The 26,842-nt window shown below is 36.2% G+C and overlaps 1 protein-coding gene across 1 annotated transcript; it reads left to right on the top strand.

Annotated features, from left to right (window-relative positions):
- The first annotated feature begins 91 nt into the window (after positions 1-91).
- On the top strand, positions 92-26,842 carry LOC138330686 (BRCA1-associated protein-like). The gene is made up of 16 exons (XM_069278228.1): positions 92-141; positions 244-257; positions 1,995-2,171; positions 2,458-2,899; positions 4,215-4,325; positions 4,917-4,995; positions 5,803-5,916; positions 6,707-6,772; positions 7,385-7,467; positions 16,189-16,264; positions 16,595-16,662; positions 17,255-17,438; positions 18,440-18,529; positions 20,194-20,307; positions 20,815-20,961; positions 22,539-26,842. Exons 1-16 carry the CDS (start codon positions 92-94, stop codon positions 22,716-22,718), a joined length of 1,995 nt encoding a protein of 664 aa, XP_069134329.1. The 3' UTR covers positions 22,719-26,842.

Raw genomic sequence — 26,842 nt, 5'->3', positions numbered from 1 at the left:
ATAATCACATGAACTGCGAAGTTTCTTGTGACATTCTTAAGTGATAAACTAATGTTGTTCTTTTCACATATGATTTCTCATGTCCGATTCAATGATTTCTCAGTTTGAGATTACGGAGTCCAACGAAGTGGACTTCGAAAACTTTATCTTGGTGAGAGTAAAACATTACAGAGCCGATCACAAATATCGGTTCAGTTACAAACGAACATCAACTCAATGCCACACTACAGTGGACTTCGAAAAACTTCACTATCTTGGTGAGTTTGTCACCGAGTAAAAAGCATTACAGAGAAGCGATCGACATATATAAAAAAAAAAAAAAATCTATATCTGGGTTTTTGACGGCGTGGCATTTCTGGGCCTATCTTTTATATGATACCAAGGTGCTTTTATGAGGAAATCCACAGAAAATTGCACATCACATATTTTATGTTTGATTTTTTGTTGTTACTGTAAGAAATTGAAGCTTGGCGATTTATTGTTACTGTAAGAAATTGAAGCTTGGCGATTTAATTATTTCCTTATACAGTTATACGTGACATGCTATTTCACCACCTAGTTTATATTCAAACAGAACGAATTTGTTTGATTTAATTTGTCTGCGTTGGATCTTGTAACCGTTTGTGTAAAACTGACAGACATGTCGATACAGACTGGGGAAGAGAGCTACAAATTCATATTCCTGTTGTTATGTTGTCATATTCATGCAGGCACAAAATGTGAGAGGAGCAGAAAAATGAATGGCGAAAGTTTGGACATGGATCTTTAGCTCAGGTCTAGCATTCTACCAATTGAATAATGAATTTCTAGTGAAAAAAACCCAAACTTCATATGAAAAGATGTCAAAGGTCGGAAACATATATATGTTTCTGGAAAGGTGTAAAAAGAGCTAAGCTCTTTCGAAGCTCTGTTCCGGTAACATGTATATAAGCAGTTCTTCCAAAAATATTGAGATCAATGACCTGCATGCATGGATGGCTAAAATTTTTTGGTACTGCCGGTTTAACCTGTTCCGGTTGTGCGTTGCTCTGGTATTGCTCTCCCCAGTAAATATATACATTGTATTATTTAACTAATGCAAATGCATAACAGGAGTAATTAAACATTTTTTATCATTTTTTAAATGCTATGGAATGCAGTCAAAATATCCACCAAGCGAAGATGAGCACAAGGAATCATGATGTCACTTCATGTCGGCAAATGGCGGGAAATCATAGGATTTGCATACGCGGCACTCCAGGCCTTGCATGGTCACAGAGAAATCCAAATTTTTGAGTTCATTTCTTTAAGTTTATGCTAGACATTTATTATATCATATACTTAAGCTTCTTTAGTTTAAAGTACATTTTTATTTCTAGATTATGTCTACTACATGAAATAAAAAATAAAATAAACAAGTAGAGCTTCGCTCTTCCCATGCGGTGCAAGATTCATATTATCTTTTCCGCTACAACAATAACTATCAATTAAATTTTGTTAGCAGTTCAGAACCACTACTTTTTTATAACTGGTTGCCTACACTAGTAAGTGTAGCTGTCAGCTTAAAGGTTTGTGATATATATGTACTGGCAATAAATATGTGATGTCATATACCAGGACATGCATAAACCTGTGACCTCAAATATAAGATACATGTAAATGTATGATTTTAATGATAACTATATACAATTAAAAATCAACACAATGAGTGGAATGACTGGTTTAATTTGCTCATTATCAGTACACGTATAATATGAACGGGTGGGGTTTGTTTTATGTCTTTCAGCAGCATGCTTCTGTGATATAGCACTGTAAAATGTTCAAACAGTACAATTGTCACATTTAAAATGGGAAGGAATTTCACTATCATAAGGACACACAACACGTATACATGTATATCATAAAGCCTCCTAAAACATATAGATATTCACACATACAATGCATTGCAGCTTTAAAACTTGATGTTTTATTTTAAGTATCCATTAAAACAGATGTTAGTTTAATTGATGTTTCAGCTCCTGATTATTCCTTGGATGAAGAATTCCAGCAGAAGTCTAAGAAAACTTATGCTGAATCTTTATCCTGCTCCTTACAAGAGAGGAAGGACAACCCGCAAACAACAGAAGATTTGATCAAAGAGTGCCAAGGAAATAGAAAGTTCACAGAATATACAATAGAGACATATTATTATGGTATGCTAATTTAATAATTTTATAGCTTATTTAAATCTTTTTTGAATTATATTGTTGTAATGGCTCGGGACAAGTTGTGTTTCACAGGAGTTTGTTCAACTCTCTCTATTATATGATATATTTGGTAGTTTTTCTTCACAATGTCTTCATGATCTATCTGTAATGTTTCATATTAGTTTTTATCTCCATTCATAGAAGTAGGATAAGTACAAAGGTTTTTTGTGATATAGATTTGTTTTCAATGAATTATAAAAAAATATCAATAATAGACATATATGTCTTACAGAAGATATGGAGGAAAGCAAAGAAGAAAAGACTAATATGCACTATAACAGAACCAGTCAAGATCGTGATTCACCTAACATGCATAAACAAATGGAAAGAAAATCTTGCTCCAGAGAGCCAGAATTAACAAGATCTAGAGAAGGATCAGAGTCCTCTACAACGTCCATGGGAGGAGCTAACAAAATGGGGCCAAAGGAGGCATATTTCAGACCAATCCGGTCCTACATGGATGAAGGGCCGGGGCCAGCTCCCTCTCCGCCAAGGTCTTATGGAGAGGAGGGGCCAGGTCCAGCCCCTTCTCCGACCAGTGGTGGATCATCTCGGCCTAGTAGTGGTAGGAAAAGCCACAGTCCCTCGGCCCGTTACCCGGCAACCATACACTACTACTCTGGTAACCCTGCTGTGGAGTGTGTTAAAGGTGTACTACATCTGTATAAAGACAAGTGAGCTTCAGAATTTCTCTTTACGTTAACTTACTCATTCACCCCTGAAGACACATCCAGGTTCTTCTAAATCATAAACTAGACCAGTCCATTATGAAATTTCAGGGATAAATGATTAAACTCATGAAAATTTATCTTTGAAAATGAAATTTACCATGTATCAATTCAAGATATTCAATATTTGAATACAGCTACAGTCCAATCTTGTTACTTTGAAGTCTGCTGGACCACATTAACACTTCGAGTTGTATCCATTATTTGAGCTACTGTAAATTAAACCACTTTACTTTTGTGAGATACAAAATTTCGCATAATTTTGTGACATAGCATGAACACAAATTCTAATGCTTATCATAGTAAAATATTTGTAAAAGTGTATACATGTACTTGTAACAGAGCACATGATTTGATACAAAGACAATCACTGCCTCTGCCAGGATTCGAACTCGGGACCTGTGGGTTACTAGTCTGGACGCTCAACCGATCAAGCTAAAGAGAAGTTCTCCCTAGCTGAGCGGTATATTGCAGCTAGTATTCACCAGGGTTACGTACTTCCCTCTCAAGGACAGAACTCGTCCTCAAGTTTCCGGGGGTTAACAGCAATACCGATACCTGTGGGGCATGGCTGATTTTTTCCCGAGTCCCTACATGGGCACCAAAATGTAGCCGAGCACATGATTTAATACAAACATAATCACTGCCTCTGCCAGGATTCGAACTCGGGACCTCTGGGTTACTAGCTTTATATATATAGTCTGATGCTAAACCGATCTAGCTAAAGAGAAGTTCTCTCTAGCCGAGCGGTATATTGCAGCTAGTATTCACCAGCTTTAAAAGTGTATACATGAATATCATATGAATGTACTATTGTCAGTAAGAGCCCTTGATCATGAATTTATGTATCATGAATATGTTCAATGCGCAAAAAAAAGTGTTAAAAAATAGGTTTTGCTACATACTCCCCTCTCAAGGACAGAACTCGTCCTTGAGTTTCCAGGGGGTAACAGCGATACCTGTTAAAAAATAGGTTTTCTTGAAAGCATGTATGTGGTGAAAAGTTAAGTTGAGAGATAACAAATTTACTGAATAAAACAGAATTTTCAAGTTTTGTGAGTCTGTATTAACAGGGTTCTGCTTTATCTTGTTAGAACCTAGCTGATGGTGCAATATGAAAATGGTCCTTTTATAGATTACAGAAACTTTAATCAACTTCAGATTTAAAAGAAAATCTCTGATTCATTTCCTTATCATTAAACTTACTTCTGGTCATTATATATATATCAATGATAAGTAACCCTAAGATTATTTATTGCAGTAAGCCAACGCCTGTCAAGGGAGATCACCCACGAAGTGAGTTGATATGCATGCTGTCTGTTCCAGGGGCCTACACTGTCCATGATCTTCTCAAATTCACAGCTCCAGTCAGGTAAGGTTAAAGTTAAAGTGGGGGGGGGGGGGTACATCATGAAAAAGATCTTACCTGTAACATAAAGAAATTAATTATTAAAATATATGTTAAAATTTAAAATTATCATGATTTGATCTAAAAAGGAGAAAAACCTATTTTATTTTTTAGCGGTTTAAATTATCGCGATATGGATTTAAGGGTATATATAGTTTAACCAATTTTAAATATTTCACAATCCTAACAATGTCCCTCGAAATTGGGAAAATATCATACCTGTGAAAATATCCAGCAATACGGTAAACGTATATTTTTTTTTTTTTTTTTCCTATTTTGACTTTTCTTATTCCATATACATGTTCGGACATAAGTTATGGGATATAGTTACATAATTTAAAAAAAAATATGTTCTGATGCCCATTTTGCTCCATTTGTTTGTCATAAGATATTATTATACTAAATGTCTTTGAAATATGATGATGAATACAATGATAATTATAGATAGCAAATTTATTACTTTGTCCTCTGTTGTCAAAATAACCGGTATGCATTAAAATTTTATTGCACCAAATTAAGAATGTTTGCATTAATCAAATTATGATTAATTTGCAGTGAAGGAATAGAGTATATGAGAGTTATACGAGATCCAAGTCCAAACCAGTTTATGGTACTGGTCAAGTTCAGGAGTCAGGTCTGTATACAGTGTATCGTAAAAATTTGTGCACCACTGTCAATTACGCAGGTACTTTTTGGGAGTCCCAAAATCAATGTATGAAGGTGACAATTTTCAATGTTGAACATCCCTTAAAAATGCTTGAAAACAGGAAGAAGTGATGATGTTAAGAGGAAATAACAAAAATTAGAATTGCACAATGAAAGATTCTTTTAAGAGTCCATCTGTTAAATGTATATTGAAATAAACTTTACTTCTTCGTGTTGATTTACTAATTTTGATTCAATTTTAATGAAATTAATTATGGCTTGAATATGGAAATGTGCTTGAGTCAGAATATAACCAAAATGTGCTAAGGCTGTTAGTCCACAAATCTTAACCCCTCTGTCTGTGTAGCCCCATATTTGTTGTTTGAAGTTCTGAATGTGTTACACCTAAGTTGCTTGAATTGATGTAAAAAATTAAAATTTTGAAAAACAAAATGTCTATGTAAACATGTTGTGACAGATTCATACACTATTCACATTACTTAAGCATTTACTTTTGATAATCTTGAAATAAGTACTCTCATAACCATGAAACAGAATGATCTACTTTTGTCATTGTGTGTACCACTTAATATAGAGGGGCGTGGTATCTGAATGATGAAGATGTTCCAACATATTACAACAAGTCCTCTACCTCTTGGGTCACAATTTTGAATCCTATATCGGGCAGTTGCCAGGTACTTAATTCTGGTTGATGGTTTTTGTCCGTGTTCTCTGACTTTCCTTTACAATCATCTAAACCTGGCATGTCCTCATGTCCAAATGTTTTTGTTGACAGGACCAGGCAGATGAGTTTTTCACTACCTACAATAACTCCCCTTATAACTCCATAGAGCCTGATATCTGTCATCTGATCTACGTCGCCCGAGTCGAGACCATAAAGGATACAGAGGTAAGATATAGCTGAATTATACAGTGAACCACAATAATCTAAATGTTGATAGTCTGGAAAATTCACAATCTTGATAGAAATATTGGGAAATATATTTTATTATTGACTACATAATTTGAATATGACACCATGAAAAATTAGCATTCTGGACAGCTTTGGTTGAGAACACAAGTGTTTGGATTATCTAGGGTCCACTGTATTCCTTTATAAAAAGTTAATCTGATAGTTATTCATGAAATGTATTCAACTTTAATGGATCATCTTTAATATTCCAAGGGTTACTATCACTGTCGTAAATTCCACCCCTAGACTATGTCCCAACCCTAGACTATGTCCCACCCCTAGACTATGTCATAGAAAAACTGAAAGGATTACAATCAACCACAGTGTACCATTATTCTATGTCTTTGATGTCCATCAAAGGATTAACTACCTGTCACATCTGTGGATGCACACTGAGCCTTCAGTTTTGCTGTAACATAGTACAGGGGTAGATATAATGACCGTAATGATAATAACCTCTGGATTATCATGGACAGGATTGATTGAAATAATGTACATAATAATCGTGGTCCCGACAAAGTGTTGTCTTTTCAAAACAAAGCTAAAAGACACAATTTATTTGCTTAAAATCTGTACAAACTATAGAGATGTTATTTTTTTGACTTTATGATAAAGAAATGCTATGTGTAGTACTAAAAGGAAAATGAAAGTTTAAGAATCCAGTAAGAAACTCCATTAATCATTAGTGTCTAGTTTTCTATCTGTATTTTCCTTTTTTTGTGTACAGGGTGCATGTCTTCCTACACCTGGTATCACTGAACTGCCCTGCTGTCCTGTCTGCCTGGAGAGAATGGTAAGTATGTCGTAAATCATCTAGTGTGAGGCCAGAGCTCTTAAGATCCAATATGATATCGCATGTTGTTTGCCCTTTGGGTGAATGTAGCTGAAAAAAATGTTGAATTAACACAATCGACCTGCCGTGATGATGGTATGTTTAATCAGGTTGTATTGTATATAGAGGATTTTGCTTCGTGGCTATGTAATATGAAGTTTAGCTTTCAAGTGTCCAAATGGCATATTAAATTATTTGATGTCTAAATGAGTTTACCAGTAATTAATTTCATGTAACATGGCCTCCAGTATAAGATTCTATTTATTACATACATGTGACTCTTTCAATTTTGTTGCTCCATAAGAGTGGCAAAATCAGATTCAGACATTTCTGTCTATGGCAATAATCGTGCATCTTCATATTTAGATTGTGATGTCATATTACCTGTGACATCACAATAGTGTTATCACATTTGTGTCTTACGATATTTATGACATGACCTTGGTCTTTTTTGTTGTGACTATTATTTGAAGTATGTTGTTCAACCTGAAGATATTTGTCTTCGTTTTCTTATGTCAAAACCTGCTAATCAGTAATACATTTTAATTAACGAGGATGTGTTGACTATCATAGGACGAGTCTGTAGATGGGATCCTGACAATCCTCTGTAACCACGCCTTCCACACAAAGTGTTTAGAGCAGTGGGGAGACACAAGGTAAGTTTTACATCCTCAATGCTCCAGGGGTTACTATCATTCTCATTGTATCCACCCTGGACTACTTTTTACACAACTAGAGATCTACCATTCTCCATACTCCAGGGGTTACTATCATTCTCATTGTATCCACCCTGGACTACTTTTTACACTACTAGAGATCTACCATTCTCAATACTCCAGGGGTTACTATCATTCTCATTGTGTCCACCCTAGACTACTTTTTACACAACTACAGATCTACCATTCTCGATACTCCAGGGGTTACTATCATTCTCATTGTGTCCACCCTGGACTACTTTTTACACAACTACAGATCTACCATTCTTGATACTCCAGGGGTTACTATCATTCTCATTGTGTCCACCCTGGACTACTTTTTACACAACTAGAGATCTACCATTCTCGATACTCCAGGGGTTACTATCATTCCTATTGTATCCACACTGGACTACTTTTTACACAACTACAGATCTACCATTCTTGATACTCCAGGGGTTACTATCATTCTCATTGTGTCCACCTGGACTACTTTTTACACAACTAGAGATCTACCATTCTCGATACTCCAGGGGTTACTATCATTCCTATTGTATCCACACTGGACTACTTTTTACACAACTAGAGATCTACCATTCTCGATACTCCAGGGGTTACTATCATTCTCATTGTATCCACCCTGGACTACTTTTTACACAACTAGAGATCTACCATTCTCGATACTCCAGGGGTTACTATCATTCTCATTGTATCCACCCTGGACTACTTTTTACACAACTAGAGATCTACCATTCTCCATACTCCAGGGGTTACTATCATTCTCATTGTGTCCACCCTGGACTACTTTTTACACAACTAGAGATCTACCATTCTCCATACTCCAGGGGTTACTATCATTCTCATTGTATCCACCCTGGACTACTTTTTACACAACTAGAGATCTACCATTCTCGATACTCCAGGGGTTACTATCATTCTCATTGTATCCACCCTGGACTACTTTTTACACAACTAGAGATCTACCATTCTCGATACTCCAGGGGTTACTATCATTCTCATTGTATCCACCCTGGACTACTTTTTACACTACTAGAGATCTACCATTCTCGATACTCCAGGGGTTACTATCATTCTCATTGTATCCACCCTGGACTACTTTTTACACACATTCTAGAGACTACTTTTACCTATTCTCGATACTCCAGGGGTTACTATCATTCTCATTGTATCCACCCTGGACTACTTTTTACACAACTAGAGATCTACCATTCTTGATACTCCAGGGGTTACTATCATTCTCATTGTATCCACCCTGGACTACTTTTTACACAACTAGAGATCTACCATTCTCCATACTCCAGGGGTTACTATCATTCTCATTGTTCCACCCTGGACTTCTTTTTACACAACTACAGATCTCTCATCTCATTACTCCACGGTTTACACAACTAGAGATCTACCATTCTCGATACTCCAGGGGTTACTATCATTCTCATTGTATCCACCCTGGACTACTTTTTACACAACTAGAGATCTACCATTCTCGATACTCCAGGGGTTACTATCATTCTCATTGTATCCACCCTGGACTACTTTTTACACAACTAGAGATCTACCATTCTCGATACTCCAGGGGTTACTATCATTCTCATTGTATCCACCCTGGACTACTTTTTACACAACTAGAGATCTACCATTCTCAATACTCCAGGGGTTACTATCATTCTAGAGATCTACATCTTCATTCCAGGGTTACTATCTTCATTGTATCCACCCTGGACTACTTTTTACACAACTAGAGATCTACCATTCTCGATACTCCAGGGGTTACTATCATTCTCATTGTGTCCACCCCTGGACTACTTTTTACACAACAAGATCTACCATCTCAATACTCCAGGGTTACTATCATTCCATGTGTCCCCACTACTACACATAAATCTACCATCTCATACTCCAGGGGTTACTATCATTCTTTTGTATCCACCCTGGACTACTTTTTACACAACTAGAGATCTACCATCCTCCAGGGGTTACTACATCCATTGTTCCACCCTGGATACTTTTTATAGATCTATTCCTCATTGTATATCCACCCCCTGGACTACTTTTTACACAACTAGAGATCTACCATCCTCCATACTCCAGGGGTTACTATCATTCTCATTGTGTCCACCCCTGGACTACTTTTACACAACTAGAGATCTACCATCCTCTATACTCCAGGGGTTACTATCATTCCTATTGTATCCACCCTGGACTACTTTTTACACAACTAGAGATCTACCATCCTCTATACTCCAGGGGTTACTATCATTCCTATTGTATCCACCCTGGACTACTTTTTACACAACTAGAGATCTACCATCCTCTATACTCCAGGGGTTACTATCATTCTCATTGTATCCACCCTGGACTACTTTTTACACAACTAGAGATCTACCATTCTCGATACTCCAGGGGTTACTATCATTCTCATTGTATCCACCCTGGACTACTTTTTACACTACTAGAGATCTACCATTTTGATGCTCCGGGAGTTACTATCATTCTCATTTTAACCACCCCTGGACTACTCTCAATGTCTTTTCACATGACTAGAAATTTCTCATCCTCAATACTCCAGAGGTTACTATCATTCTCATTGTATCTGCTCCTGGATTATGTCATAGCAAAACTTGAAGCATTTCAAGAGGCAAAAAATTACCAAACACAGGCCTACAGGGAAAATTACATAGAGCTAAGCGCAAAATTCAAAGCCACACAGTGTACCATTATTTAATTCTTTTGATGTACCTCAAGGGAACAAACTATCTGTCACATCTGTTGTCACACACTGAGACTTCTGTTATTACATATTTCATGGCTTGATATATAACGACAGTGATGGTAATGCCTGGAGGTCATGGATTAAGATTTCAAGATGTGATATTTCAAATTTTAAATAGAACTTTGTACTGTGATTTCATCACTGAAGTTTTCTAGTTGTTAGATTGATTTATCAAGTAATAACAGAGATAAACATATTGACATTGTGCTGAATATTGATTATGTTTGAGAACATTGCAGTACATTTTCATTCAAAGGAGGTGTTGCATATAGGGTGAAAATCCGCCCACGATAAATTTTTGATTTTTGAATTTAAATTAGTTAATTGCGTTAATACACATATGTCTATAATACTTAAAACCCGATTGGACTATTATTATTACTACAGCGCCCCCTACATTAACACTGGTAAATTTAAAGCATATTGGGCCTTTTACCTGGCATAAGTCATAGTAAAAACACTGAAATCGCGTTTTCGTTGTGATTGAAAATACCACATAAAAATGCCTTTTTAACGACATATCACACTTGGTTGTATCCAATATCATCCTATCACAAATCGAACAATATCAAATATGACAGAAAATACGACTTTTTGAAGTTTTTTATTTTTCGTTTGAGCGACAGAATAAGTAAGGCACTACTCGAGTACCCTAAAATTTTGATGTTTAAAATTATATTCAGATTATCATCGTTTCACCATAAACAGCTCAAGTTGATGAATCACTGGATATGCCACGTTTTTTTAGATTAATTTCCCCTACCCCCTGTTTTTTTCCATAATATCAAAGTACTGAGAGTACACTGTCATATATTATCGACTTTACTGTAAGAGTAGAACGTGATGATGAGGTGTGTATTTCGACCAAACCTTGAAATTATCATCATAAACTCGTGTTTATAATATTTTTCGGAAATTCTACTTATCCGTTTTGAAGGGTGGGACACATAATACTGACAGTTGTGATTTAACATATACACAATGACATGTTGCATTCCAGAAACTGTATAAGCATTAAGGTAATAAAGATCAAATACGACAGTATGTGTCCTTTGCCCACGGTTAAAGGGAACAATCAGTGTTGCCATCGTCTCATGAAGGGCGTTAGAATTGCACCTGCTATACCAATTGCATGATCGTAAAAGGTGACAAAATTTGGTACCTTTTTTGCTGGCGTCAATCAGACATCAGACGAGGCTCTATGTCTCAGTTTACCTTTAGTAGCCTATAGGTATCGCGAAATAATACTAACAAAACATTTACCAGGTACTGATAATATAAGTATAAGCTTTTTTAGCCCACCATCATCAGATGGTGGGCTATTCAAATCGCCTTTCGTCCGTGGTCCGTCGTCCGTCCGTCCGTCCGTCCTTCCGTCCGTCCGTCCGTCCGTCCGTTAACAATTCTTGTTACCGCTATTTCTCTAAAAGTACTGAAGGGATCTTTCTCAAATTTCATATGTAGGTTCCCCTAGGACCCTAGTTGTGCATATTGTATTTTGGGACTGATCGGTCAACAAGATGGCCGCCAGGCAGCCATCTTGGATTTTGATAGTTAAAGTTTGTTACCGCTATTTCTCAGAAAGTACTGAAGGGATCTTTCTCAAATTTCATATGTAGGTTACCCTAGGACCCTAGTTGTGCATATTGCATTTTGGGACTGATCGGTCAACAAGATGGCCGACCAGCCGCCATCTTGGATTTTGATAGTTAAAGTTTGTTACGGCTAATTCTCAGAAAGTACTGAAGGGATCTTTCTCAAATTTCATATGTAGGTTCCCCTAGGACCCTAGTAGTGCATATTGCATTTTGGGACTGATCGGTCAACAAGATGGCCGCCAGGTAGCCATCTTGGATTTTGATAGTTAAAGTTTGTTACCGCTATTTCTCAGAAAGCACTGAAGGGATCTTTCTCAAATTTCATATGTAGGTTCCCCTAGGACCCTAGTTGTGCATATTGTATTTTGGGACTGATCGGTCATCAAGATGGCTGCCAGGCAGCCATCTTGGATTTTGATAGTTAAAGTTTGTTACCGCTATTTCTCATAAAGTATTGAAGGGATCTTTCTCAAATTTCATATGTAGGTTCCCGTAGGACCCTAGTTCTGCATATTACATTTTGGGACTGATCGGTCAACAAGATGGCCGCCAGGTAGCCATCTTGGATTTTGATAGTTAATGTTTGTTACCGCTATTTCTCAGAAAGCACTGAAGGGATCTTTCTCAAATTTCATATGTAGGTTCCCCTAGGACCCCAGTTGTGCATATTGCATTTTGGGACTGATCGGTCAACAAGATGGCCGCCAGGTAGCCATCTTGGATTTTGATAGTTAAAGTTTGTTACCGCTATTTCTCAGAAAACACTGAAGGGATCTTTCTCAAATTTCATATGTAGGTTCCCCTAGGACCCCAGTTGTGCATATTGCATTTTGGGACTGATCGGTCAACAAGATGGCCGACCGGTGGCCATCTTGGATTTTGATAGTTAAAGTTTGTTACCGCTATTTCTCAGAAAGTATTGAAGGGATTGTTCTCAAATATCATATGTAGGTTCCTCTAGGACCCTAGTTCTGCCTATTGCATTTTGCGACCACCATCTTGGATTTTGATAGTTTAAAGTTTGAAAAGTAGAAAAAAGAAGTGTAAGTTTGAAAAGCAGAGAAAAGATCCCTCTTTCATTTGTCAGACATAGATCAATCTTTGGTGGGCGCCAAGATCCCTCTGGGATCTCTTGTCTCATCCAACATCCTTCATGAAAGTGCATCCTTCAATGGCCATTGCTTTCTAGCAGCTTCATTTTGCTAGAGATTTTCGTCTAACTTCTTAGAACAAAAGGAGACCGTAATACGCATATCAATTAGTTTAAATCATAATATGTCGGTCAATGTTGATATTACTATTTAAAAAAAATACTATTGTTACTAAATTAATTCTGGGGAAAAATCTCTTGGTTCTGTCCTTTGGTGGGGCAACACCGTAGAATATATCAAATGACATACACCGGATGCCGTCCTTAAATGACTATAGCTGTAGTAGTACGTCAGTAAAAATCAGCGAATCAACCAGTTTGCTTTCGCGGTAGACCGATTCCTGCATTCTTGACTCTATAAAATCGTTTTTAATGTTTGTTTGATTAAATCAACGTCCTATTAACAGCCAGGGTCATGTAAGGACGGCATCCATGTATGCAGTGTCTCGCGTGTATGAAGTGCCTGGTATGTGATATGGGATACTGCATTATATTCATGTTGTGTCTTCTTCTATAGTGGAACTCTTGTCCTTTTCATAGTGCTATATCACTGAAACATGCCGCCGAAGACACCAAGCAACACATCCCACCCAGTCACATTATACTGATAACAGGCGAACCAGTCGTCCTACTCGCTTAATGCTGAACGCTAAGCAGGGTGTGTCTCGGCAAGGAGACAGAGCCCAGAGCCTACCTCACAATCGAAGACATAACGTGAGAAGGTGTCAAGGGTGACGTTAGGAAGTATAAAGTAAGTTAGGAAGAAGAGATGCTAAGATACGATTCTGAATTTGGTCGCCTTATAAGATCATGCAATAAGGACAGCGGGTACAATTCTAACGCCCATTAGTTCATTTTAATGTCATGAGGTCATCTAACCCGAAGGGTCAGGATGACCTATAGTCACCATGCTTCATCCATTATCGTGCGCTGTTTGCATTTCGTCCTTCGTAAACTTGTCACCCAAACGACTTCTTCTCAATATCCGAAAGGCCCAAAGAAACTGATATTAGGCATGTAGAATGCTGGAAGGACTACCAAGTTTGTGGAAATGAATTACCTTGACCTTCATTCAAGGTCACAGAAGTCAAAAAAGCTAAATCTTTAAACGATTTCTTGTGAATAACTAAGATGCCTAGATACCTGATAAGGCCTGTAGTATGCTGGCATGAAAGGCTACCAAGTTCATTTAAGGTTACAAGGGTCAAATAGGCTAAAAACTTTAAACGACTTATTGTGAATAACTAAGAGGCATTGGAATCTGATATTGGGACTGTAGAATGCTAGCATGAAGGACTACCAAGTTTGTTCAAATGAATGACCTTGACCTACATTATGGTTACATGGGTCAAATAGACTAAAATCTTTAAACGAGTTCCTGTGAATAATTAAGAGGACTAGAGACCTGGTATTGTACATGTAGCATGTTGGGATGAAGGGCAAATGTTCTTAAATCATCTTGCCCGATAGGTCAGGGTGACATAGTGATCGTACTTGGTGCGCCGTCCGTCGTGCATACACTTTTCATTCAAACGACTTCTTCTCAATAACTGAAAGGCATCGAAACATGATGTTAGACCTAACGTATTCTTGAATAAAGGGCTACAAAACTGTTTGTCAAATGAATGACCTTAACGTTAATTCAAGATCACAGGGTCCAAATTGGCAAACATAAACGACTTCTTGACAATAACTAAGACACCTTGCAGTATTCTGGAATAAAGAGTTTCAGACAGGTCTAATGTATGAAAATCTTAAAACAGCTTTTCAATAGGTGAAATGCCTAAAGAACTCAGATAGTGGGTCCGTACTACTCCACATAATTTGTTTACTTGACCTACTTTCATGGTAACATTTTTTTAAAAATATATCAGACACCAAGTACGTCTATTGAAGAGCTCCTAGCGTGCAATATCCAATGTGTTGCCCCCAAAAAGTTACTCAATTTCAGTCCACTGGATTCTTTTTTCATTACTGTATATAGTTTGACCATGTTTTATTGTGTGAATAATAGTCAGACATGAGGTGTTTGGCTTAAGAATGAAATCCTAGTTATCCATGACATGTTTATGACATATCAAAACAACGGTATATTCTTTTGAGAAATATCAAAGGTCAACATATAATATATTACACCGGTATACGTTTTGCTTAATGATGCATTTGCTTATCAATTTGTAAATAAACCCATGACGACAAAAATAGGAAATACTTCTGACAAGTGGTGTAGGAAATATATGTGATATTGACCTTATTTTGCTTGATTGTCTAGTCAAATATATGACCCTAAAATTAACATTTTGTGAATAGTCCTATATGATATATACGCAAAACTAGGTCAAAGGTCAATACATGTCAGTTCGACCGAACTTTGGTACACCAACTTACATGGGATACGTTTTACTCAAGTAATATTCATGATAGAGCCGAGAGAAGGACAGTTTTCGTTTTACATTTTTAAGTTTCAGTACTCTCAGTACTTTGATATTGGGTAAGAAATAAAGGGGGTAGACGTAAAAAAGTGCTAAAAAGTCGGCATATCCAGTGATTCATCGACACAATATTTTCATGCTTCAATGAATGATATATGAAGATATTTTTGATTGCTAAAATTTTAGGGTACTCGGGGTTTGTCATTGTTATCTAAGGAATTAATTAAAAACTAATGAAATGAAATTGCTCTATTTTCAAGAAAAAATAAGAGCAAAACAGGAAATTGCAAGAAAACCCCAACAGATATGATGAAGCATTGTATATCGTTAAAAAGATAATACAAAATGCTATGTTATTACACCAAAATAATTTATCTTTGGCTTTTGTATGCCTTAATATGATACATTAAAGGCGCACAAGTAGGAATCGGACGTAAAACTTATAAAAGGTGGCGCTGTATTCGCAAGATTAATCTATTCATGGAATAAGTACTGTTCCGATATGTATTATGTGCCGATTGATGTATTTGCACCAAAAAATTAAAAATCGATCGTGGGCGGCCATGCAACACCTCCTTTCACAAAAATAAAAATTCTTTGACTCATTTCGTAAATCGCATTTTATAACCATGCACTCACTTTTGATAAGATCTAATATATATGTGTATCTCTATATTAATTATGGTATACAGAATGAGTTTTCCTTTCCAGCTGTCCTGTATGCAGATATAGCCAGACTCCAGAGGAATCGGCCAACCATAGGTGTATGAAGTGTTCTTCACAAGAAGTAAGATTATCACTTTATATTCTCTCAGTATTACAAGCTGTTGGAGGAAATGCTAGATACATGTATAAGAGTTATTGATAGTTATTCTTATAGTTATGAATAAATATTTGTTTTGTTACCTGATTTTCTTACAAGTTGTCTGTACCTATACAACAAAAACATTTAGAATTGATCCTTGGAAAACATTATTTATTGGACTAAATTTGAATGACTTGAAGTTAAATTCATATAACCAGTATGATGGTTTGATTGTCACCATAGTGACATTTGCTGATGTAGTGTTAGAAAGTTTCAATCCTGACCTTAATGACCTTGACCTTGCTGTTACAGAGTCTGTGGATATGTCTGATTTGTGGTCACATCGGATGTGGACGATATGTTGGTCTCCATGCTTACAAGTCAGTATTCTCAATACCCTGGACTAATTCTCTGTATTTAGTACTGTTGTCTCATCTCATTTCTCTGTGGTCCATTGTCTTCCAATAAATTTCTCTTATTGTATTTCGCAAAAAAACATTATCATATGTTCAATAAGCTGGACATCATCAGGTCATTACCTGTATTTCCATGGCCTACCAACAAACGGAAGGCATATAGTGTTACCCAATGGCCATGGCTGTCACTTCTTATCCTATTTATATATGTAGATAGGGACAATTATATATCTTACTGATATTTTTAGTCTTTTTAGCTCCCTACTTTCGATAAAAAATTGTTATAACTAAAGATGAGTGGAGTGAAGAAGTAATCCTATCCATGTAGACAAAATTTCCGAGACAATCCCCCACATTATCACGACAAACAGAAAACAAACATAGTCCCAGGATATAGAATTAACATTACAAGATGACAAAGGAGACAAATATTCTATTCATGTAAAATGCTATAAACTTTTAGGCAAGTGCTGGTCGAATGCAGAAACTGGGGAGTTTTTGTCGTAGTTTTCAATTAAGGAATAAGAATAATGATCTTCATTTTTTCTTGACACAGACACTTTCAGGAGACACAACACACCTACTCCATGCAGCTTGGCCACAACCAAGTATGGGACTACGCTGGGGACAACTACGTCCATCGTCTGGTGCAGAGTAAGGGTGACGGAAAACTTGTCCAAGTAGGGGAAGGCGGGAGTAGTCAGGTCCAGGGGGAGAAACTTGATTCCCTGAGTTTAGAGGTTGGTGTTTGGCAGTATTTATTTGCCCAATATATATATAAATGCATGTAGAAAGGGGAGTCTTTATTTGGCCGCCAGATACAAAATCTGTTCAGTGTAGGAGCCTGTGTAATATCTGCTATTAAGTCAATGTCTAGCTCCAGGATCATGACTTAGGTATAGACTGAGCCATTCAGAATTGACCTAGACTTAAGTATAGACTTAGCCAATCAGAATCGATGTAACTTTTTGTAACATCATCTTTGATTGGCTAAGTCTAAACTTAAGACAGTTTTGGACTTCAAATTGTTTCATGATCCTGAGACCATGCTATAAAACTTAATATGGCCATGTCTGGTGAGCAATCAAGTCTATACTGTGAAATCATTAATTTTCGTAGGGGTTTAATTTTCGTGGATTTTGTTTTTTGACCAAAATCAAAGAATTTACATCCCCACGAAAATATATATACCTATACCAATGTCATGTAAGTTTATGCGTTCATTGTAGGATGATTATTACCTCACTACATGAGGTCTATTTCAGGGACAAGCATGACAAGTTCAAAGTTGGAAAATATTGTTCGAACAAAGATAGTTTTCAGAATTTCATAGACTTCATCTACATGAACAAACAAATAATTGATTGAGTATATCATGACTCCATCAATGTGACACGATAATTGTTTGTTGGACACATCTGTAAAAACACTGGCTGAGTACCGACTCTAGCTTGTGATTGTAAATGTGTTGTGTGGTAGAGCTTAGTTCCGCTTGAGAGAAACAATACAGGTGACAGTGTCAACTGTGTATTTTAACGGTAATGTGTAAGGTCTTCTCCACGAATTTAAGTGCCAACGAAATTGTAAAATTTTAGAATTCACGAAAATTGAGCACAACGAAAATAAATGATTTCACAGTAGATAAGTTCCTACTATAGTATGTTCATAAGCTAATTAAAGGGATTCAATATATACTGGTACATGTCCTACATAAAACTTTTAACATTTTGTTTGTTTTCAGTATACCTACTTACTTACAAGTCAGTTAGAGTCACAACGTTTCTATTTTGAAGAGAAGATGAATTTTGTGGAACAGGAGGCTCTTGAAAGGGTAAGACTTTCGGAAATAATAAACATCATTGAGTGGAAATTATATATGTAACAATATTAATCTATTCAAAGATACTACACTGCTGACGAATATTTTTTCTCTATCAAAAACAGAAGTAAGCATTAGCATTTTTTCTTCAGTTATAAATGTTACTTTACACCATTACCATCATTGAAAAGTTTGAGCTTCTGTTTTTACTTCAAGATAAAATTTTTCACTGATTGCTCATGCTCCAAAAGCAAAATAAACTATTTCATATGCATTTTTGTGTTAATTAGACACATATATACACGATTAAACATAAGTTATTGTTCAAATGATTATGTATAAGTATTGTTTATGCTCTGTCGGCAGAATAGCATCGTTAAATAAATATTATCTCAAAAACACAAATGACAAAGGAAGACAAATGTTCTGATCCACATAACAGGGGATGATATGTTGACAGAGTATAAACAGAGTATAGAATGGCACCAGTATCACTATTATGACTTTGGATCAAAATCTCAAAAGTTAACTTATATTTGAAACATTTTCGTGGCAATTCACTTTTGTGATTTCTCATTGTCTGTGAAATACGTGAGAGGACTATGTATGGTTTGGCCCCTTATGGGCCCCCAAATTTAGCAAATTTTCAACTTAGTGTTATGGAATTAAGCTGCTGTATCTGAAATAGTTAGTACATTTCTGATTCATCTAAGCGTATAATTTTCTATTATTATTGCTTTAGTTGCCATGGTAACCATTCAAAATATGTAGAAATTAAGCGAATGTGGAAACTTGGTCATTTTTTGCCAATTTTTTTTTGTAGTTTTTCTCTAAAGAAACAATAGAGCGCAATGTTAAAGTGAACAGTCGGGCAAGGATGGCTAAAGTCGGTAAAAATGGTGTGAATATATCCAGTATAACTCTTATGAAATGGAAAAATAAAATCTCTCTTCAAAATCTGTCTGCGTACGAAGAAATTAATTTAAAGTATGCGAATTCTAAAACGTCCTCCCGGCTCACTATGTTAGTGGTTACATTTCCACGCAGCCTCGCTTTCAATGCTTTCAACTTTTCTTTACTTTAATGGTCAGAACTGGGAAACTAAGCAGAACTTGACAGTCGTATTAATATGTGAGAACTTTTGGAAGGCCAATGAACGCATTTCGACTGGTTTTCTTTGACCGACTATTCACTTTAAACAAAGTCAATATTTACTGAGAATACATCGGCACTTAAGATACATCTTCAGGAGAAATATAAAGTTTGTTCAAGGATGCGCTCTATGATTTCTAGATGAAAAACTACAAAAAAGGCAAAAAAATGATCAAATTTTCACATTCACTTAATTTATGCATATCTCAGATGGTAACCATAGCAACAACAACTGCAATGATACATTACTATCATACTAATTGTATCAGAAATGTACACGAGATTTGAAATTAATCAATTTAATCATCAAAGAACAGGTTTGAAAATTAAACTGATTTTGGGCCCCAAAAGGGCCAAAACCATACATAGTCCTTTATTTCTCGTGGAAATCAGGTGGTTTTCAATTTGCAGATCTGCAATCCAATACATCATTGAGTCAATACACCTGTATTTGTATAATTGACTAGTGCATATATATTGTTTGAACAGAAGAATTGACTAGAAGAATAAACTTAACTTTTCAGATCCAGCAGCTTGAGAAGCGGCACCAGGAAAATTTCAATGAGTACCAACAGGTCCAACAAATGTTGTCAGAAACTCGCAAGGAAAAACAGGGGCTGGAGAAAAAGTCTTCAAATGTAAGATATTTAGTCAAGGAGAGATAAACACAAAACATACACTATAAGCATATCAACACGTCTTGTTGATTTATTTCCATTTTGTGAGGGATTAATGGTATTTTTTACTCCAAACGTAGATCCTATAGCTTACTTGATAGAACTTTGACCTAGTAAATTGTTTATCTCCTTCATCACACTTTTCACTGCTATATTTGCTATTAAGCACCAGTTACCAGGATTGCTGTTTGGTATGAACACCCTAAAAGGGATCCACTCTGATGTTTCATTTGATCTTGCACCATAGAAAACAAGTTTACCATGCTTTGTGGTCTACAATATTCGTCAGTGGAGTTTATACTTTAAGCTTGAGTAGATTTTGAATAATGTACAAAAGGTTAGATATTCAGATATTTTTATTGGGACTCTTAGCTCTATTGAAGACTGCTTTAAATTTCCATCTTACAGGTTCACATGTTTAGGGAGTTATAGACTTTTTATATGTTGTTATTTTATGTAATTTCACAGCTTCATAGCAGACTAACAAAGACCCTAAAGGAGTTACAGGAAGAGCGGGAAATGAATAAATGCTTACAGGAAAATCAGGGAGCCTGGCAGAAACGTGTGGAAATGCTGGAGGGTCAGGTCCGAACATTGTCTGTGGACAAGGAAAAGGTAGATTGGCATCAAATGGAGACTTATTGGGTATATGTGTGGGGTAGAAAGGGAAAAGATATGAGGAGAGGGGTAACAGTTTTAGGTTTTAGGGTTGGAGAAGGTAGGAAAGGAGTGTTTGAAGGACAGAAAGGAGGAAGACCATTGAGGTAATGGATGTGTTAATTAGAGAGGAATACAAGTCTGTGGGAGGCACAGTATACGATGCTTATTGGGGTTAGGGAGTTTGGGTTATAGGAGAAGTGTTAGAAGGTCATGTATAAGAGGATCTTTATGGTTAGGGATTCAGGGTTAGGGCTAAGGTAGTTAGGGGAAAGTGTAAGGGGACCCTGTGGTGGGCAAGGGACTTATAGGAGAGGTGTTAGAAGGGCATGTGTAAGAAGGTTGATGAGTTAAGGGAATGGGATAAGAGGTAGGTTAGTTAGGAGAGGTATGGTAGTGGGGTAGATACAAAAGGGGTGGATGTGTTTGGGGAGGGGTTATTGGGGTCAAAGGAGAAAAGTGTTCGGTGTTGGGATAGGGGTGGTAAGAGCAGGGGTTAAGATGTTAGGGGCAGAAGTGTTGTAAGGGATCGGGTAGAGAGCTGGGTTCTAAGGGAATTTTGCGATTAAACTACATACATGTTCGTGAAAGTTTCTCTCTGTGAATGTAAAAGTACACATTACCGATAGTAATAGACAATATTCCAGTCAATTTTCAAATCCATGAAAGTTAATCTTTGCAAAATTGTTTTGCCATTGGAATCAAGTAGTAGTCATGAATGAAAGTTGGTTTTCAGATGAGTATTCAGGAGTGTGTGGGATAGTTGTTTGGAGGCTTGGATGTGTAAGGAAATGTGTAATTTTTGTTTTCTTATTATGCCCCGCTTTCTCCGAAAATGGGGATATTAATTTGGGTTTGTCCGTTTGTTTGTCCGTCCGTCCGTCTGTAACACTTTGTTTCCGTGCAATAACTGTAACAAATGTAAACCGATTTTCTTTAAACTTGGTGACAAGGTTAAATGCCTTAAGGGCTCGGCCAATTTGATTGCGACTGTTGATTGACCTTATTTAGTGGAGTTATGGCCCTTTGAATCACTAAAAACATCATTTTCTGCCATTTCCATGCAATAAGTGTAACAAATGTAAACCGATTTTCTTCAAACTTAGCAACAAGATTAAATGCCTTAAGGACTCGGCCAAGTTCAATCGCCACTTGCGATTGACCTTATTTAGCAGAGTTATGGCCCTTTGATTTAATAAAAAAAAAGTCATTTTCTGCCATTTCCCTACAATAGCTCTAATAAATATTAATTAATTTTCTTCAAACTTGGTAACAAGGTCAAATGCCTTAAGGGCTTGGCCAAGTTTGATTGCCACGGCATGTTTCAACCAAGGTTAAACCTAACCTCAATAATGTTTACCAACAATATGTCCTGAAAGCGGGGGATGGAAATTCTGCGAATTTGCTTGTTATTATTGTTTATTTTTGTAATTTGAGAAGCTGGGGAGAATTTATGGTGTTAGTATCATGATTGTGATTATACAAATTCTTAGCAATTATTGTACAGGTAATCATTATTACTCTTCCTCTTCTAGGAGATCAAAGAACTGAGAGATCAGTTACGAGACGTGATGTTTTATCTGGAGGCACAGCAAAAACTGGCCTCGACCACAGCTGTATCACAGGAGGAGATACAAGAGGGCCATGTTGTTGTCGGGGCGACAGGATCAAATTCTTCCCCTTCACACAAAAGAGGTAGAAAGAAGGACAGATAACTGTGATTTAAGGCATAATTGTGATATTTGTGATAATGGAAAACATTCTTATTGACACTTAATGCTAGCTAGTTTAATTTTCACACTGCCTGATATATATGTCTAAACCTGTTCTTGTCTATGGATTGACAAATTAAGTTTGGGCATTGTTTTAAAAGCTTTTTACACCAAGACACAGAAATATTATTGATCTGAGGTAAAGAGAATGATAATGTGCTATATTGTAGCGGATGATAAAGACAAGTTGTTCATCTTAATACGCTATGTGTTCTAATGTGCATTAGGCAAGGTGCTTGTTATTATCTTGCCAAGCGAAAAAAGCAGAAATATTTCAGTGCTTTAAATACTTTAAAAAGAAAAGCCTTGTGTATAAGATAATGTTAATGTAGTTGTTGGTAGTGTATATAATTCAGTGTAATATGTTAAAACCGGATGTCATCAGGACCAGCATTTTGATCAGTATAGACTCGTTTCAGGATTATACAGGTTTTAATTACTACAGTAACTGTATAATTAAGAAGGAAAATGAGATACAGTTACGCTGAAGTAGACAGGGCCCCGATTAGACATTGGCCAGTTATGACAAATTACACTGGATATCTAAACAGTATTGTTTGTACGCAGATTGTAAAATAGCTCATCAGGAAAATCGAAACATTAAACAGTTTCTATGATAATTGAATCATATTTAATTTGTAGTTTTCTCAAACATTTCATTTTCTATCAAGAATTCTAAGCTGAAAATTGATGTATGTTAAAGTCCATGTGGCCTCAGTAATAATAGAATTTTCTGTATATGTCTTATTAGAATCAGTGTGTGTGCAATCTGGTAAAGAATAAGCCAATGGGAATATTAAGATACTTAGTGATTTCTACTTACAGAATAAGCCTAAGGGAGGTTTTGGAATACTGTTGAGAAATAACTAGTTATCTGGTTGATATAAGCTTAATTTCATAGTTGATCTTAAAATGCTAGTAATTTGTCTTCTAGTTTTATATTAGGTACTAAAATCAATGCTATAAACTTATATTGTATTTTACATTGATTGTAAAACAAATTATCCAACTTCGCAAATCACTTTCGATGGACCTTATGTAAGCACACAAGTGTGTTAGATTGGGAGGTAACAAAGAGCTTAGAGAAAACCAAGGTGATCGGGCAGCTGTCCTTTGACCTTTCTTTTTAAGTTCGTGCTTGGTGAAAGGTGGTTCAAACACTACACTACCCGATCACCCTAATGCTATGTATATGATATGGTACAAAGTTTGTTAATCTGAAAGTTTACAACCAAACTAATGAATGGAGATCTGATTAAAAAAAAACTTAGTACATTTGTATGTTTCTAAATCTGAATCATAATACATGTTACTATTTTGTTGAAGAGCTTAACGTTGTTGAATTTACCAAAGATGATGAATTAGTATGTTGATGTGAAGTGCTATTAATGTGTCTGAAGTTTGTGTGGAAGGTCTTGTACAGGGGCTAAATCAAGACAGATTTGTTTGTAAATACTGTATATTTATAGGTATTCTGTATTTGCATGTTGCTGAGTTATCTGCCCTTGTTGGTAGGAATTTTATATAATTATAAACATTTTTTAAGAACATCCAAAATGACATCAAATAAAGTAAACATGTAAATGCTAAACGTTCCTTTCTACTACGGGAAGCAATTAGCATTTTGCGTCTAAATAATGTCTTCTCTTCAAACAGGGACGCTTATCTTATTGTTTTAGAAATTGTTCAGACAATAACGTGTGTACTCGAGTGTGATGAGGTATATCGCTAAACAATCACCAGGTGTGAATTTAGGGTACACACGCCAATCCACCTGTCACAGCATCACGGGGGTTTGTGATTTCGGGCACCCTAATTGGCACGCGCGGGTAGTTGCTGGTATTTGACGCAGGTATGGTTTCCCGAAACATCAAAAATGTGTTGCCGATGTGTTTTTATAGTTGAGCAAAAATGAGCAAAAATTAGCTTGCGTATCTATATAACGTTTTTATAACATTAAAGGAAGTAATTTATTGTTTTTAGACGGAAAGAATATTGTTTGTTTTTGATTTCCACGTATTGTTCCTTCTTCATATCCAATCAAAATTCACGTGAAAATATAATTTCTCTATAAGATAATTGACTTGTGCTAATTTTTTCATACCACATATGACCATGGTTCGCGGGAGGAAAATTATTGTGTTTGTGAGTATAAAGTCATATATATCGGCAAAAACATTTTCACCTTTGCACAAAATCTATGACAAGAGTTATACCAACAATCAGGAGCGGATATCTCTGTAACAATGTTGTACTGACGGAATACTTAATATGGATGTGATATTTCTTCTATTATTGTTACATTGTTTGCATCACGCGTCTGGTAATATTGTCTGCCTTCTAATCTTGTTCCTTTTGTAGTTGATATATGCATTATTTTATTGGACAATCTTCTACTAAAACTGTCTGTTATTTCTACCTCCCTCTCCCTTTATCACCCAGACTTTGTGTTGTAGTTAAATATTAGTGTATCATTTAAGCTCACCTAGTCCAAATGTTGAGAGCTATCTTTTGAATCGGCCAACCCTATGTTAATTTAAGGCATAACACCCTTGGAAAACGAAGATGTATTGTATTACATGTTACCTTTGTGGCACATTCCAAACGGGGAAAAAAGGATGTGTGATTCAAATGAGAGATTTTTTTTACATTAATAAAAAGCATTATTTAAAGTATTGTTACATGACTGATAAACATGATTGTAGGTATGAAGTATAAGTATGAAAAGTAAGATTTCCTGATTTGTGCCAATAGTACACAGGTTAAAATATGTAGAGGCAAAGGATACCTCATTTTGTTATCGACTAGTTTCGCCTTCACTGAGGCTTCATCAGGCAAGTAAAGACGGGCCCACTTGATATTAAAAGATGAACCAATGAGGTCTCCTTTCCCAATCTCTCCCAGGGTTCATTGCGGTCCCCACATTCACTCCTGTCAACGAACTGGCTGTCTGTTGACCTCAGGTCAGGGTATATTACGTCAGTCACGGTATATTACATCATCATGATTGTTTAATACATTACGCCCCTTTATATATATATATTACGTCAAAGTCATTGTTGTATGTAAATTGTGACTTTTTACTTACAGGTAAATCTAGTGTTTCCACAGAAGAATCCATTACTGTTTGGTTTAATTTGAATGATCAAATTACATTATGTCAGAACTGACAGTCATTTACAGGAAAATGAAACAAAAGGAAACTTATAATATGTATTAAAGAATTTATATGCGTCCAAAATACGTTTTTTAAAGTGAACAGTCGGGCAAGGATGGCTAAAGTCGGTAAAAATGGTGTGAATGTATCCAGTATAATTTCTTATGAAATGGAAAAATAAAATCTCTCGTCAAAATCTGTCTGCGTACGAAGAAATTAATTTAAAGTATGGAAATTCTAAAACGTCCTCCCGGCTCACTATGTCCGTGGTTACATTTCCACGCAGCCTCGCTTTCAATGCTTTCAACTTTTCTTTACTTTAAAGGTCAGAACTGGGAAACTAAGCAGAACTTGACCGTCGTATTGATATGTGAGAACTTTTGGAAGGCCAATGAATGCATTTAGACTGGTTTTCTTTGCCCGACTATTCACTTTAAGAATCTTGAAATTTCACTGGGCCGTTTACAGAGGTGAATTGTAGGGACCGTAATGCACCCTGGGAGAGATTGCTCCTTTGCCTGTTATGATTGTACCTACTTATTTTGCTTAACTCTTTACTCCAATCATCCTACATATCACTGGATATCCAGCCTAGAGAACCAGGAACCCATTACCCCATCAACCAATAAAACTACCAGTGTTGACTCTATCCCCCACTTTTTTTTTTTGGTTGTATACAAGTTGTGATATCACAGATTACAGACCAATCACTGCGTTTCAAATGGGTGTTGGTAAGACAAACCTTTACCACAGTTTCGTTTCAAGGTAATTATTTTATTTGAGTGAGGTATAAAAGTGGTGTAGGTGGAATTGTAGTATCTGTAAGTGTTGTTCACAGTCTGGTTTTTTCCCTGTCTGTTACTTATTGATGTATTGAACTTTTATAAAATAAATAAAATGTCAAAGCTTC

This window comes from Argopecten irradians, chromosome 9 (assembly GCF_041381155.1).
Source record: "Argopecten irradians isolate NY chromosome 9, Ai_NY, whole genome shotgun sequence".
NCBI lineage: Eukaryota > Metazoa > Mollusca > Bivalvia > Pectinida > Pectinidae > Argopecten > Argopecten irradians.
The sequence above is the reverse complement of the archived record's forward strand: the minus strand, read 5'-3'. Positions and strand labels throughout refer to the sequence as shown.

What these genes read in the sequence shown, in the direction of transcription:
- LOC138330686 (XM_069278228.1), top strand. Translation starts at nt 92, where the DNA reads ATGATTTCTCAGTTTGAGATTACGGAGTCCAACGAAGTGGACTTCGAA. An exon ending in CTGTCTGCCTGGAGAGAATG is followed by an intron (nt 6,773 to 7,384) that starts GTAAGTATGTCG and finishes TGACTATCATAG; the next exon opens with GACGAGTCTGTAGATGGGAT. An exon ending in TGTCTGTGGACAAGGAAAAG is followed by an intron (nt 20,962 to 22,538) that starts GTAGATTGGCAT and finishes TTCCTCTTCTAG; the next exon opens with GAGATCAAAGAACTGAGAGA.